Source organism: Hemiscyllium ocellatum, chromosome 7, assembly GCF_020745735.1.
Source record: "Hemiscyllium ocellatum isolate sHemOce1 chromosome 7, sHemOce1.pat.X.cur, whole genome shotgun sequence".
NCBI classification, from domain to species: Eukaryota; Metazoa; Chordata; class Chondrichthyes; order Orectolobiformes; family Hemiscylliidae; genus Hemiscyllium; species Hemiscyllium ocellatum.
Window position 1 is genome coordinate 89,054,328 of NC_083407.1, and position 14,960 is coordinate 89,069,287.

The window sequence follows — 14,960 nt, forward strand, 5'->3', positions numbered from 1 at the left end:
TAATATTTAAGGGTAAGGGGTTAAAGCAGGTGATTGGCATGGGTAATGATACTCATCTAACAAACCAATGCAGTCATGATGGCCTCCCTCTATGATACTGTATCTTGTATGTCCCAGGCAAGTACAGACTATGAGCATGATAATGAGTTGTTGCTGGATGTATTGTGGGTTGTACAGTTGCTACATAGATACCAAAGTGTTATCCCAAGTGAACCTGCACACTCCTGCCACACAATGTACTGGATGTCATCAAAGGTGCTTGTGTGTGGACAACGTCCTATGTCTGCCAGGAGTATGCAGTGCCCCCAGTCATAATGTTAATCAGTGGATGATGCCATTTTAAACCGAATATTCCAGGTGGCCTCTTCTCCAACCCTCCCACAAATAAAAAGGAGCTAATTTCACCTTCAATAAGCTGAGATGCTTAGCTGTTCACCTTATTGCAGGCAGCGTTAGCAAGTAACTTGCAAGAGTATGGGCAACAATTTAGCAGCCCCTGAATGAAGTGGACCCAAGAGCGAAGGGTGTAAAACTTTGTAAGCTGGCCAACAAGGAGCTTCTCAAAATCAAGACCAAAAAATATAATTTTCTAATGAAGTGTTGAATATGATCATGAGATTCTCACTTGTGAGTGACGAGAAATCCATTTGCCATCATTAGCATGCACCAACATCTTTTATTAGTTAACAGCTGTTTCATTTATTTGCACTTGCCCATTGTCTCAGCCTTTGGGTGAAGGTAGATGGTGATAATTGACAACATGAAAGTCAGAGTGGGTTATTTAGCAACTCCAACTCTCAGCCTGTTCCTCCATACCTCCATCGTGGACAACGCTCAACACCATGTGAGGACACAGAGCCTATGATGATGACCTGGTTCATGCCAAAGTCAGGATTCACAAGTCATTGGGTATGAAGAGCTAAATATCAGGCTCCCCACCATCCATCTTAGCTTTTTCTCCTGATTTGAGACAAAGGGAGGGTTTGAGTGAACTGAGAATGGGTGGTACAGCTGTTGGTACTGGTGAAGGTATGGAAAAGATGATGAGGTGCCTCGAGTGACTGAGAGGTCAGCCCACAGGATACAGGGTTTGTAGTGCGGCAAGGGGGAGTATATTAGGTGAGAGCAAGTGAGAAGATGTCGCATGCAATATTGAGTGGAGGACCATGAGCAAGCACTAGGAGGTGGGAGGTAGGAGATGGGTGCAGTATCAAGAATAGAGTGAGGTAACAGAGAAAAGGTGGTGGCAATTACTTTGGTAGAACAGAGAATGTCACTGACCTGCTTCTTGCATTGCTGGGTACTTATCCATTCTGTGGAGACTGCACTGACCTCGGACCAGATGGGAAGGTTGGGTAAAGGGATGAGGCCTCTTTTGCAGCATCACGTTCACCAGGATTGCCAGGTCCCCATCCACAAAACCATGGCACCAATGCTTGCTTTTTGACTGGGTGTATAAAGGCATTTTAAATGGAGTGCCCATGCTGGGAATTACATGATGTGCCAGTAGTGGCAATTATTTTGGTGTGCAGTGCATGGAAGAATAAGTAGAGCAGGTCACTGTTAAGGCATTGTCTGTCGTCAATGAGGATGATAGTGCAAGAAAACTTGCTAGGCCTTGTGGAAAGCGAGAGTTAAAAAGGGTGATGCTGGAAAAGCACAGCTGGTCAGGCAGCATCTGAGAGCAGGAGAGTCGACACTTCAGGCAAAAGCCCTTCATCAGGAATGGGGGGCGGGGGGTGAGGGGGTGTGGGGAAAGAGGGCTGGAGACAATAGGGGTTGGGGGAGAGGCTCGGGGAAAGATAGGTGGGAAGTTGAGAATTGGATGCCGGTGAAGATTAATTGTGATAGGTTGGTGGGGAGGATGGAGCGGATAAGTGGGAAGGAAGATGAACAGGTAGGACAGGTCAAGAGGATGATGTTGATATCTCCTGCCCCACGTCATTCCAGATCCAACCCTCCAACTCAGCACGGCCCTGTTGAACTGTTATACCTGTCCATCTTCCTCCCCACCTGTCTGCTCCACCCTCCCCACCGCCCTATCACAATTACCCCCCCCACCTTCATCTACATATCACATTGCCAGCTACCTTCTGCTCAGCCCCAACCCCACCCTCCTTTTTATCTCTCAGCCCCCTTCCCCCACCTGCCACATCCTGATGAAGGACTTATGCCCAAAACATCAACTCTTCTGCTCCTCAGACGCTGCCTGACCTGCTGTGCTTTTCCAGCGCCACACTTTTCAACTCTGACTCTCCAGCACCTGCAGTCCTCACTTCCTCCTGCCCTGTGGAAAGTGAGCCTCAATGAAGTACGCATTGGCTCTGGGACTCAGGACACTGCTGCTAAATTCAAGGCACATTTGCAACCCCATACAGATGATGAATCCTTGTTCTCAGCCATTAATGATTATGTCAGACTGCGAAGACAGGCACAGGAACATCAGGAACAACAGAGGCATTTACACGAAATACAGAGGGGTTTACCAAATATTATCAGTAGAGTGTTGACTTCAGCTGGCATGGATCTGGCAGTCTGCATGGACAGGTTGGCAATCACCTGGGAAAGCCAAGTCGAGCGCACTCAGTGTTTGTCGAATATGTTACGTAGAGGACATTGTCAAAGAGCTGCTCTCCATTAGTCAGGCCATAGTCACTCAACATCACTGCTAAGTTGGGAGTGGGACTGTGAACTTCAGTCTCACTCCAGATGCCCCTTTTTTCTCATGGTAGTGCTGACAGAGTGGGGGAGGAGTGATACACAGGTTCCCCCAGTGCTTCTTTTCAGGACACTCTGCCAAGTGCTACCTTTAGTGCCACCTCAACCCTCCCTGTGGTCTCAAAGCCTGCAGCACTTCAAACAAAGGAGAGTGAGCCTGCATCTAGGTAGGTGACTCTCAGCAGAATCGGGCTGTCTAGGCCCAGAGGCACCGGGAGCCACGACTGCCCAAATCTACCAATCCAACAGGGTCAACCACAGTGCATGTTCCCTCCACCCTAGTGCAGATGTCAGAGCTGCACTTAGACATAGTAAGAGGGCGAAGATGGAAAAAGGACACTGAGGGCACGAAGGTGGCATGTCAAAATATCAAAATATCAGGATTCTTGCACATGAAGGACTGCTGCCAAGTCATTGTAATTTAATAAATATATCACTTAAATTATGTGCTATAGGCAGAAATGGACCAGATTCACACATTATTCCACATCTTATGAGTGAGAGTACTGAGGATTCGACATATCTTTGTTTATTCTGTTTATCATTCAGTAAAATTCAGTGCTCCCTCATAATATATTGTCTGCCAACACAAAGTGTTGCCTCTCACAGGTTCATAGTTGCTGCAAAAGCATTCTACGTGCACTCTAAAGCAATGAAGTACCCTTGATTATGGTCAAAAGGAGATAGATAAGGATTTCCCTCAACCTGCTGGCTAACCTGAGAGAGTTCACTTAAAGCCATGTGATTGCACTGTCTGCCTTTCCCCTAATGGTCATTGAGATATGATGTCTGCGCATATATTAAATTAGGATCATCCAAAGAAGTCAAGCATTCAATGACATGAATAAAAAGACATTTACTCAATAACACAAAAGGTCAAGGACTGCAAAAACGGGAAGGTCCATATGACCTTTAAGTCTGTTTTCCAAATTAAGAGAATGTTAAACAATTAAACAAAGTCCAAGCCCAGTCTTTCATCTTCACTAATGTTCTTTCTGCCTGTTGAATTTGATAATGCATGTCTCTTATTGTCCTCCTTGGAAAGCCCTCCTTGTCAATGTCGTGATCCTTGGCCTCATCTTTATCCTCAAAAGACTGCCCCCATCTTTGATTTCTGTTGCATCTTCTTTTTGCTGGCTCCAGTTTATGAAGGGTACAGCATGACTCAAAGAAACAGGATACACTCAGCTATATCACTAGGTCAGCTGGTGTACTCCAGGCATCAATACCTCAGCATAAGGGTCTGTTCCACTATAGTGTTATTGGGAGAGGTGTATTGTAAAAGAGTGAAGAGCTATGTTTGGAAGGGGAAGGCACAGTTCCCCAACAGCCATTCCTGTATGGCCTGGGCACCTAGAAAGGGGGCAGGAAACTAGTGAGCTCTCTAATATGCAAGGGTCAGGGCAACCCCCAGGATATCTGAAAAAGACCCACAGAATGTGGCATATTTATGACATATCAAGGGTCGCGTATAATTTGATCATTCACAGAGTGTAAGCTTTCGTGGTTGACATCATCTAAAAGTTGGTGCTCGGCACTCCCAAAGGAACATGGGTGCAGTTGATTGCAACAATGGGGTGCACTCACAAAGTGGAGAATTTCAAAACCCTGAGCTGCTTGACTCTCACTATCACAGGGGATCACCATGAAGGGCTGTGCTCTGGAAAAAGTAGCACCTATTCCAGCCCGGATGCATTTATTGGTCAGGAATGTATTGCTGCAGCTCTGGTCCCCAGTTACATGCTGAAGTAAGCTCCTGACAGAAAAATTAAGGGGATCCAAGACTGTGAGCTGCACAGCGGCCAGGACGAGAACATGGGTCAGACCTTCTGAGCACAAGTCATTATCCTTCAGATTAAGTTGTTCGGGCATGATGGGGTTGGACAGTCTTAATTGGTACCCAGCAGGCCACTGCATTGTACCTATCATTACAAAGTCTCATCAAAGAAATGACATTGGCTGGATTGCACAGCATCGACCTAGATACCAGAAAAGACAATGGCAGAAATAGCCCTGTCATCCTTGCGAAGTCCTCCTTACAAACATCTAGATGCTAGTGCCAAAATTGAGAGAGCTCCCTCACAGACTAGTCATACTCATGGTGTCATACCTGACTGACAACGTCCTAGAACTACCATCTCCAGCCCTGAATTTGTCTGGTCCCATTGGCTGGTCAGACCCAGCAGAGATGGCAGCACAGTGGCATACAGTCAGAAGGGAGTTGCCGTTGGAATCCTCAACAGTGATTCTGGAGCCTATGAAGTCTCATGGATTCAGGTGAAAGATGGGCAAGGAAAGCTCTTGCTGAGTACTACATACCGACTTCCCTCGGCTTATGAATTAGAACTCCTCTATGTTCAACAACACTTCGATGAAGTACTGAGGGAGGCAAGGACTTAAACTACTCTGGGTGGGGCAGACCAGCAGTATTACTGATTGAGCTGGTTAGGTCCTAAAGGACATAACTGCTAGACTGGATCTGTGGCAGGTGGAAGGGATCAACAAGAGAGAAAAAACATACCTGGTCCCATCTTTACCAATCTGCCAGCTGCAGGTGTATCTGTCAATGACAGTTTTGGTAAGAGTGACCACAACACAGTCTTTGTTGTTATGGACCAGGCCAGACCCCCTCAAAATATTTTAAGAAGGAAGCCTAACTTTTTCTTATTTTAAAGGCAATGGTTATTCCAGGTTTGATGCAGCTGGTCAAACCATTCAGCTTTGAGCAAAACAGACTTTATTGAAACACTACAGTTGAAACATGAACAAAAGGAAATGGAATTTAGAATATCATAACTATTGGAATCTTAACTGATCTGACACAGCAACTGTTCCAATCCAGTAATATCCCAAACACACCCCTTGGCAAAAGATGCATTCTAACACAGGTTCTTACGGGGAGGAAAGATTTCAGAGAGAGAAGTCAGTCAGGGATTATCTGCTGAAGCACGGAAACCTTTTGCACTGCACAGTTTCTGCTACAGCTAAACCAGCAGCTTCTCACTGTTACAACTCAACCAATCTAGACAAAACCTGAACTGGGAGAACTGGCCACTCCCATGCCATTGTTAAACTAGGCCCTTGCCCAGATATTTCAGCATCGCTGCCTTCACAGATTGTCTTGAAAAAAAAAACCCAAGGGCAAAATAACCTTTTTAAAGTGACAGCATCGTTGCACTGTGGAGTCAAAGTCTTGTCTTCACATTGGGAATTACCTCAATTGTGTAGAGTGGCACTATCACCATGCTGAATGGGACAGACTTTGAACAGGTCTAACAACTCAAGACTGAGCGTCTATGAGACACTATGGGCCATCAACAGCAGCAAAATTGCACTCCAGCAGAATTTGTAACCTCATGGCCTGGCATAAACCCCACTCAACCACTACCATCAAGCCAGGGGATCAACCCTAGTTCAATGAGAGTGCAGGAGCAGCACCAGGCATACCTAAGATTTAGATGTCAATCTGGTGAAGCTACCAAACATGATCACTTGCATGCCAAACCACATTAGCAGCAGATGGACAGAGCTAAGTGATCCTCCAACTGAGAGATCAGATGTAAGCTCTGCAGTCCTGGTGTATCCAATCTTGAATGGTGGTGGATAATTAAACAACTCACTGAAGTAGGAAGGCTCCATAAATAACTCCATCCTTGATGATGGAAGAGCCTGACACATCAGTGCAAAAGCTATGGCTGAAGTATTCACAGCAATTTTCAGCCAGAAGTGCTGAGTGGATGATCTACCTCAGCCTCCTCCAGTGATTCCCCAGCATTACAGATGTCAGTCTTCAGCCAACTTGTTTCACTCCATGTGTTATCAAGAAATAGTTGGAGGAACCGGATTTAGATTAGATTACTTACAGTGTGGAAACAGGCTTTCAGGCAAACAAGTGCACACCAACCCTCCGAAGAGCAACCCAGACCTATTCCCCTACATTTACCCCTTCACCTAACACTATGGGCAACTTAGCATGGCCAATTCACCTAACCTGCACATTTTAAGACTGTGGGAGGAAACCGGAGCACCCAGAGGAAATCACACAGACACGGGGAGAATATACAAACTCCACACAGACAGTTACCAGAGGCAAGGATTGAACCCGGGTCTCTGGCGCTGTGAGGTATCAGTGCTAACCACTGTGCCACCGTGCCGCCAACTGCAAAGGCTGTGGGTCCTGACAACATTCTGGCAATTGTACCAAAAGCTTGTGATCCAGAACATGCTGATCCCCTAGCCAATCTCTTCCAGTACAGTTACAGTATTGGCATCTACAGAGCAATGTGGAAAATTGCCCAGGTACACACTATGTACAAAAGGCAGGACAAATCTAACCAGGCCAATTACCGCCTTACCAGTCTACTCTCGCTCATCAGTAAAGTAATGGAAGGTGTCACTGCTAGCAGACATTAATAGACAGTATGCCACAGGCCTTTAGAGGATCTTGTCAAGTCTTTTGCCTCATTGAAAACTCATGGTTAATTTCAATCGAATATATATCAGAAGTAAGTATTCTTAGGTATGAAAGGAGATACTTAAAAACTGAACTGTTTGACTTGCTGCAAGACATGACACTGGAGGCATGTTGCAAGAGAATGTTGAGATGAGTAATGTAAGTGTGCTTTGAAACATGCTTCAACAAAAACAATACCCTTCTCTGTCATTCTTGGCCAAAAAAAATTCTTTCTCTTTTTGTAAGCCCAGGTATATAGGCAAAACAACCGCCAATTTGTTAAAATTTATAAAGAGTAAAAACAGAGTCTGACTTACTAATATACACTTGGACCAGCTACTTAACGCAAAAACAGCAGCAACAAAATAAGGTAGCAATCAGATTGGTTCCGTTCATCAACATCAAATAAATATGAGTTGATAGTTATACGTTTGTATTCCAACCAATAAGTAAATATCTTTCTTGAGAATTTATCTGTTTTAAATACTAAACACCTTTTTAAAATAAAGACAATGCATCAAATCCAAGATTTTATGATTTGAAAGAGCCAGTGTTGGACTGGGATGTACAAAGTTAAAAATATCACAACACCAAGTTATAATCCAACAGGTTTATTTGGGGGTACTAGCTTTTGGTGCACTGCTCCTTCGTTCTGTCTGACCACTCGGCAAAGGAGGAGTGCTCCAAATGTTAGTGCTTCCAAATAAACCTGTTAAAGTATTTTTAGCATTCTATGTGCAGTCCTGTTTTAATATCCCAGTTGAGTCTCGCTGTTTTTTTGTTGAATGTCACTGATCTATCTGAATAGCTGTCTAAATGAACAGTCACTGGTTTAAATAAAAGTTCTGGTGAAGAATCTTGCATTGCTATGTATTTCGCATTTTCAATGTCATGGGGAATATTTTGCATAGTTTATCATAGTTTCAAGACTATTGGATGTCTGAGGTGGCAGTGCACAAATATAAAATCCAAAGAAAAATCAGTTCTATTGCTAGCACTTTTATTATGTTTCAGAGTATTTCAGCATAACAGAATATAGTTTTCAACATGGAATTAGAAATCCCTCATGCGCCTGAAAGATCCTACAGTTGAGCTGTAGCCTCCCCAGTCACTGTATCTCCTGTATTCACCGGGCCTCATGAAGTACTGTCGCCCTCTGTAGTTGGGATGTTCATAGAAGATCCAGTAACCGTCCATCACCTGGCAGGAGTGGATGTCACGGTAACGGAAACGATCGTAGACAGATGGACAGTCATCCATGAATTCCATCATCTGCCCTCCAAAGTCAGGCCTCTCATAAATCCTCATTCTGTAGGAGCCTCCTCGGTACTGCAACATAAAATGTAAAACATTCACAAAGCAGCTATAAACATACACGTGAAGTATATTGAAAACAGTTTCAAGATTATAACACTCCAGAACAAGTATATTTATCAATGACTTGGACTTGGGTCTATGAGACACAAGTTCAAAGTGTGTAGCTGACACAAGCCTGTGAAGCATAGGGGGCCATGAGAAGAATTGTGATAGACCTCAAAGGAATATAAGTTGATGTAATAGTGGTCATGTGGCATATGAAATTGAACAAAGCAACATATGAAGTCATGCACTGTGGAAGGAAGAATGAGAAATGGCAATCTAAAATTAAGGTATAACTCTCAAGGAGGTGAAAAACAATGATAGCACAATTTGTGGAAGGTGGCTGAAAAGGTTGATGGTGTGGTTAAAAAGACGAACAGGCTGCATGACATTATAAATCACAGAACATAAAAGCAAAAAAGTTGTGATAATTAAAACATTAATCTGGCTTCAGTTGAATTACATGTCTAATACTTGACACCAGGCTATAGGAAAAGCGTGAACATGCAGACAAGTTTTATGAGAATTGTTCCGGGATGAAAGACTTATTAACTGTGGACTGATTAGCCATGGATAGTCCAACATTGTTCTGTTGAGAGAAGTGAATGATGAGAGATATTTGATAGAGGTATTCAAAACCAAGAGATGTCTAGACAGCGTTTCTGATTAGAAACTGTTCCCATTACTGAAAAGTGGTTCTATGGTTCTGTAATTCTCAACAAGTATGCTTAGAGTCAAAGAGTGTGGTGCTGCAAAAGCACAGCTGGTCAGGCAACATCTGAGGAGCAGGACAATCGACGTTTCAAGCATAAGCCCTTCCTGATGAAGTGTAGTTCAAATATAGATTTGTCACTCATGACAGTCAATGGAAATGACAATAATTGTACCTCAATTGATATAGAAACATAGATTACATCAACAGGAGTAACCCATTTGGTCCTTTAAGCCTGGTCCACTATTCAATATAAACATGAAAACATAATTTATGAAGGAGCTCCAAATGTATTTTATTAAAAACAGTAATTATTCACACACCATAAATCATATCAGTAGATGTTCTGAGACTGATAATTAGCATGTATTTCTAACTTACATGTGGGTAACTGCGACATGACCTGACACAGTCATTGAATCCCATCCAGCGCTGGTAGTCAGGATACTCTCCCCTGGTCAGAACATACTGGTATCCCATGTAATTGGGTTTCTCATACAGCACCCACCAGTCACTCTCAACACGGATGGAGTTACAGCGGCTGAAGTAAGGGGACAGGTCGGCACAGTCACTGCTGCACTCATAGTGCCGTCCCTGGAAGTTCCTGTCCTCGTAAAAGATGATCTGTGGAAATAAAATTACACAAGAAATTTCATACTTTCATAAATTTGAGGATTCTTAGAAAACGTTATGATCCAAGTTTAAAGTTATACAAGTTGACCGTACCTTGCCCATTTTGAGCTTTAAAGCTAATTAAACAAGCACCTGGGATGTAGCACTGTTCTATCCAGCTCGATATTTATACACTGGACTAAAATGCCACTGTAGGGAATACTTTTGTTAGTCTAATAGCTTTCAACAGCGCATATCAGCAAAATGACAAATTATAAAAAAAACCTGTCATTGCAGATAAAATCCCCTTATTCAGGTTTATTGATAGGACAATGATTCTTTTCATTCTGCTTTGATGCTGCTTTCATTGTTAATGAAGTATTTCAAAGGCAAACTGGCAATTCATTTATGATGCGTCAAGTAAAGGCATTATTGACATGCAATTGGTCTCCCTTGCATCACTGTGATGCTCCATTACAGAACATGGATGGTGGACAATGGTGAGGATGTTTCTGGCTCAGTGTGTCAACTGCTGTTTTTGAAGTGGGCTGTCCATGATTATGCATTATGTTTACCCGAAATATGCAGAGTAAGCAGAACAAGAGCTAATCACTCATTTGACAGAATGCTGGTGTGAATTTCCACCAATACGGTATTTTAGTTTATGCGGTAATGTCTACATTATCACCTGTTGTATTAAAAAAACTCAAACATAATAATATTGAAGAAACCAAAATACATTTAGAACAACTAACGTGTATGTACAAAAGTACATTTTTTTAAATTTCAAAAATATACTTTATTCATAAAATTATTTGATATCTATACAATTGGTGATGCCATACATACGTACACATTCCATTTCTTTACATACCGAGATCAGAATTAATCATTCATATGTACAAATCTGTGCATTGACTATCCAGCTATTCTACTGAGGCATCAACAGAGCGCTATTGCTGGGTGGGCTGCCCATTCTTCTTAGGCAGGCAGACCTTACATGGTGGTCTTTCCCCATTGCACCTTGGCGGCAGCTATCCCAAGCTTCAGCGTGTCCCTCAACACGTAGTCCTGGACCTTGGAATGTGCCAGTCTGCAACACTCAGTCGGAGTCAACTCCTTCAGCTGGAAGATCAACAGGGTTTCGGACAGACCAAAGAGCATCTTTCACCGAGTTGATGATCCTCCAGGCACAGTTGATGTTCCTCTCGGTGTGCGTCCCAGGGAACAGACCATAGAGCACGGAGACCCGCGTCACGGAGCTGCTCAAGACGAACCTCGACAAACACTACTGCATTCCTCTCCAGACTTCTTTTGCACAGGCACTTCCAGAAGGAGGTGTGTGACAGTCTCGTCCCCCCCGCAGCCACTTCGAGGGCAGCGTGCGGTGTGGGAGAGAGTCCGGGCGTGCATAAAGGATCTCACAGGCAGAGCCCTCTCACCACCAGCCAAGCCATGTCTTGGTGCTTGTTGGAAAGTTCTGGTGGTGAGGCATTCTGCCAAATGGCTTTGACAATCTGCCCAGGGAACCGCTCGATAGGATCTGCTCTCTCCTTTTCCCGAAGGGTCTCAAGGACACTACGTGCTAACCACTTCCTGATGGACTTGTGGTCAAGCGTGTTTTTCTTCATAAATTTCTCCACGAAGGATAGCTGATTTGGAATGGTCCAACTACTCGGAGCGTTCCACGGCAGCGAGGCGAAGCCCATCCTTCACAACACCGGGGACAGGTAGAACCTCAATACATAGTGACACTTGGCGCTTATGTACCGGGGATCCACACACAACTTGATGCACCACACACAAAGGTGGCCATTATGGCAAGGGTAGCGTTGAGCGTATTTTTTCCTCCATTGCCCAGATCTTTATACATGATGTCTCTTCAGACCTGGTCCATCTTTGATCTCCACATGAAGTGGAAGATGGCCTGGGTGACTGCGGCGGCATAGGTTCTGGGAATATGCCAGACCTGTGCCACATATAACAACACTGACAGTACCTCACACCTGATGACCAGGTTTTCACGTACAAAAGTTACACTCCTCAGGCACAGAATGTCTGGGCTAATATCAAACTGACTGACCAGAACACTTCAAATGCTCTAAGTTAAGATGATTGTTATGTCTTTGGGTTACAATACTGTGGTGATATAAGCATGTCCCTTAAAGTTATACTGACATGCTAATCATAAGACAAAGCACAACATCCCATTTTTCCAAAGATAAAAATCTATCCTGAACAAATACAGGTTGTTTTGCTATAATGTGCGCTCTATTAATGCAAATTTGCAGTAGCACAATTGACAAATGGGGACTAAATATGAGTTTTTAAAGTGTGGATTGGTTATAACATGATTCCAGCCCCATTAGTTTCAATGGTGAGGCTATTATGACGTTTTCTTATAACACAGGATTGCACGAGATCAGAACTGCTGCATTATAGCAGAACCGACTGTATATATGTGTTTATACATAGGCACATTGGTGTCAATTAAAAACTGATTCAAATAGGTAAAACAGAGTTTAAAAAGAAAACTAAACTTCTGTGTTTCAGTATAATGTTTTTGCGGTTGCCCAACTTGTCCTGAAGTGGTGATTGTGCACCTGTCTATAGAAATTTGCATTGTTGCACATGTTTTGACAATTTGGTTGTCACTTTGCTGGTAGCTATCACTGCACCCAATGATACTCGGAGCACATTTTTTAGAAGGTGTTTGGGCAACTCGATAAAGTGGTTAAAAAGACAGCCAGGCTCCATGGCATTATAAATCAAGTATCAAAATAAAACAACTTGTGATGAAACTTCATGGAATATTAATCTACTTTCAACTGAAGTGCGTGTTTCAATCTTGGCATAATATTTTGGGAAAAGTGTGAAGGTGCCAAGGATATTTATGAGAAATTTTCCAGGACTGGAGGACTTATTAGCCATGAATAGACAGAGGTTGTTCTACCTGAGAGAAGTGCATAATGAGAGATATTTAATAGTGGTATTCAAAGACATGAGATGTTTAAACGCTAACTTTGGAGTAGTTTTTCTCACCCTCTTTTTGCATAATTAGTGTGCTGTATGTTGGACTGAGTTGGTTTCTATTCCTTCACAATGTAGTGTCATGATCACTTATGGTCCGGGGCTGGTTGCATTTTCATAGACTTTTGCTGGTATCGGTGTAATTGTATTTATAAATCATACTCTCTGCCCAGTGCTCTGTTTTGGTAGGTTTCTAACTGCTCATTCATGTCGATCCCTTTTGTTCTTGTCTGTCTAAAAAGAAGAATGTCCTGTATCTTGGAATAGTTAGACAATTTGTTGCTGGGAAAAGTAATTTGCACTTGTCATATGAACATAAATTGTCCTGAAATCGAAATTTCTTATTTTGGTATTGCACAAAATGAAGCAAGGCAGTACAAAGAGCTTGTTGCTCCACACTTAATATTTGTTGATTTCATTGTTCACACCATCAAACATTCTGCTAAACAGTTTGAGTCTGGTTAGTGAAGTGACAGTCTGCTATGGGTCAATCCCCACAGTACAAATGTCCTGAGATGGTTTGCCAGTGAAGTATGGTTTGTTTTTATTCACTATCTGATCTAGGACATCGAATAAACTGAAAATAAAACTTATCATGTCAGTGATGGTCCCGCTCAGTGTGATGCTAAGTCTCTGAACAGCAGGGAGTTTAGAAATGTAATCTATCACAAGGATGCAATCTTCTCAGTGTACTGTGAAAAGGTCTGTTGCTGCCTTCATCCAAGGAGTGAATGGAACATTGTGTGAATGTAGAGGCTCCCTCTAGTGGGATTGATACATCTGGCATGCCTCAACTGCATTCATGAGGCATTAATATTCGGATATATCCCAAGGCAGAATCACATGCCAGCTGCCTTGTGAGTTTCAATGCTAATATGCCTCTGGTCTCACATCAAAATGATATCATGGTGTTATGTTTATGGTATTTGGACTTGCTTTTCCCAAAATGTGCCTTGTCCTGATTTACCAAGTTGATCTCTGGCCAAGATGAGCAAAACGTCTCAGATTCTTCTTGAATAGTGTCAGCCCATTCCTGGACATTATTTTTCTTGCAACTCTTGTAGTTGCTTATCTTCAGCAGTAGCCAATAGCATTTGCTCTGGCCAAAGTGTAATGGAGCAATTTTGAGAAAATCCTTAACTTGTATAATCTTGAACCGCATTGTGTAAGTCAAGAGGTATATCCTGGTCTGTGTGTGGGTTGGGTAATCTGATCATCTTGGTGCTTCTGAAGTAATCATCCTTGTGCCTGACTTAAATCTCACTTGAAAGTTATATTTTTTGAGACCATTGATGGATTTAGTTGTGCCACATGTAGTCTGTTCTGCCACAAAGGGCACAGTTAAATCTCATGAATCGTAACTATACCGAGACTTGTGCATACTAGTAATCCCATCACTGCTTGTGTATTAACATCACCAGGTAGAAGATTCTGGGAAGCCATAATTTTGCTAATGCACAGAAATGGTGATTCATTGTACACTCTGAGACAGTGTCTCCCAAGTGTACCACTTGGTGAGATACATACATTTTCTGAGTGCACAGTAGTAATAAATTGGCAGTAACTCCAATGTTGGTTTTGGCTTTTATTGTATGTTGTTGTGCCTTTCTCAGCAAATGATCATAACGTATATAAAAGCTCCTGATTGCCTAATGCTGTTGACATGGTTATAAGGTGAATAACATAAAAAGCTTGGGCATTGTTTGAAATTTGATTTTCACTTGCTTTTGATTCTGAACTTCATTGATGTATTTGTGTGCATTTGTATACCATCTTTACACTTGCCTTGCAGCCAGTGTTGTACCAACTTATCAACTGTGTATTGTTCTGGAATCTGGCCTAGCCTTTGGAATTAGATTTTCTGCACATGTATGCCTTATCTCCCTCAGTGCCATACATTTTACGGATATCAAGAAAAGTTGAATAATCATTTATACATAAGATATAATGGATCTCTTACATATTATATAGGTTTTATGACCATATCAGTCGTGTTAATTATATCCAAAACATCTAATTGTTGTGAATTTGATGCTATGGCTTCCTATTTTTATCAATCCTTAATTAATTCATCAC

At 42.5% G+C, this 14,960-nt stretch overlaps 1 protein-coding gene across 4 annotated transcripts; it reads right to left on the reverse strand.

The window, feature by feature from the left end:
- Window positions 1–8,224: 8,224 nt before the first annotated feature.
- Window positions 8,225–10,661, reverse strand: LOC132817186 (gamma-crystallin S-1). Of its 4 annotated transcripts, none has more exons than XM_060827458.1 (3): window positions 10,653–10,661; window positions 9,620–9,866; window positions 8,225–8,493 (listed from the first exon to the last, which is right to left on the reverse strand). In XM_060827458.1, exons 1-3 carry the CDS (start codon window positions 10,659–10,661, stop codon window positions 8,225–8,227), a joined length of 525 nt encoding a protein of 174 aa, XP_060683441.1. The 4 variants fall into 4 exon arrangements, with proteins under 4 accessions (XP_060683441.1, XP_060683439.1, XP_060683442.1 ...); XM_060827456.1 differs by lacking the exon at window positions 10,653–10,661 and adding an exon at window positions 9,969–9,977 and having other exon boundaries at window positions 8,225–8,500; window positions 9,624–9,866; XM_060827459.1 differs by lacking the exon at window positions 10,653–10,661 and adding an exon at window positions 9,969–9,977 and having other exon boundaries at window positions 8,225–8,490.
- Window positions 10,662–14,960: the final 4,299 nt, after the last annotated feature.

Coding starts and splice junctions, on each gene's coding strand:
- LOC132817186 (XM_060827456.1), bottom strand. Junction 8,501..9,623: donor CATGTCGCAGTTACCCACAT/GTAAGTTAGAAA, acceptor TTTATGTTGCAG/TACCGAGGAGGCTCCTACAG.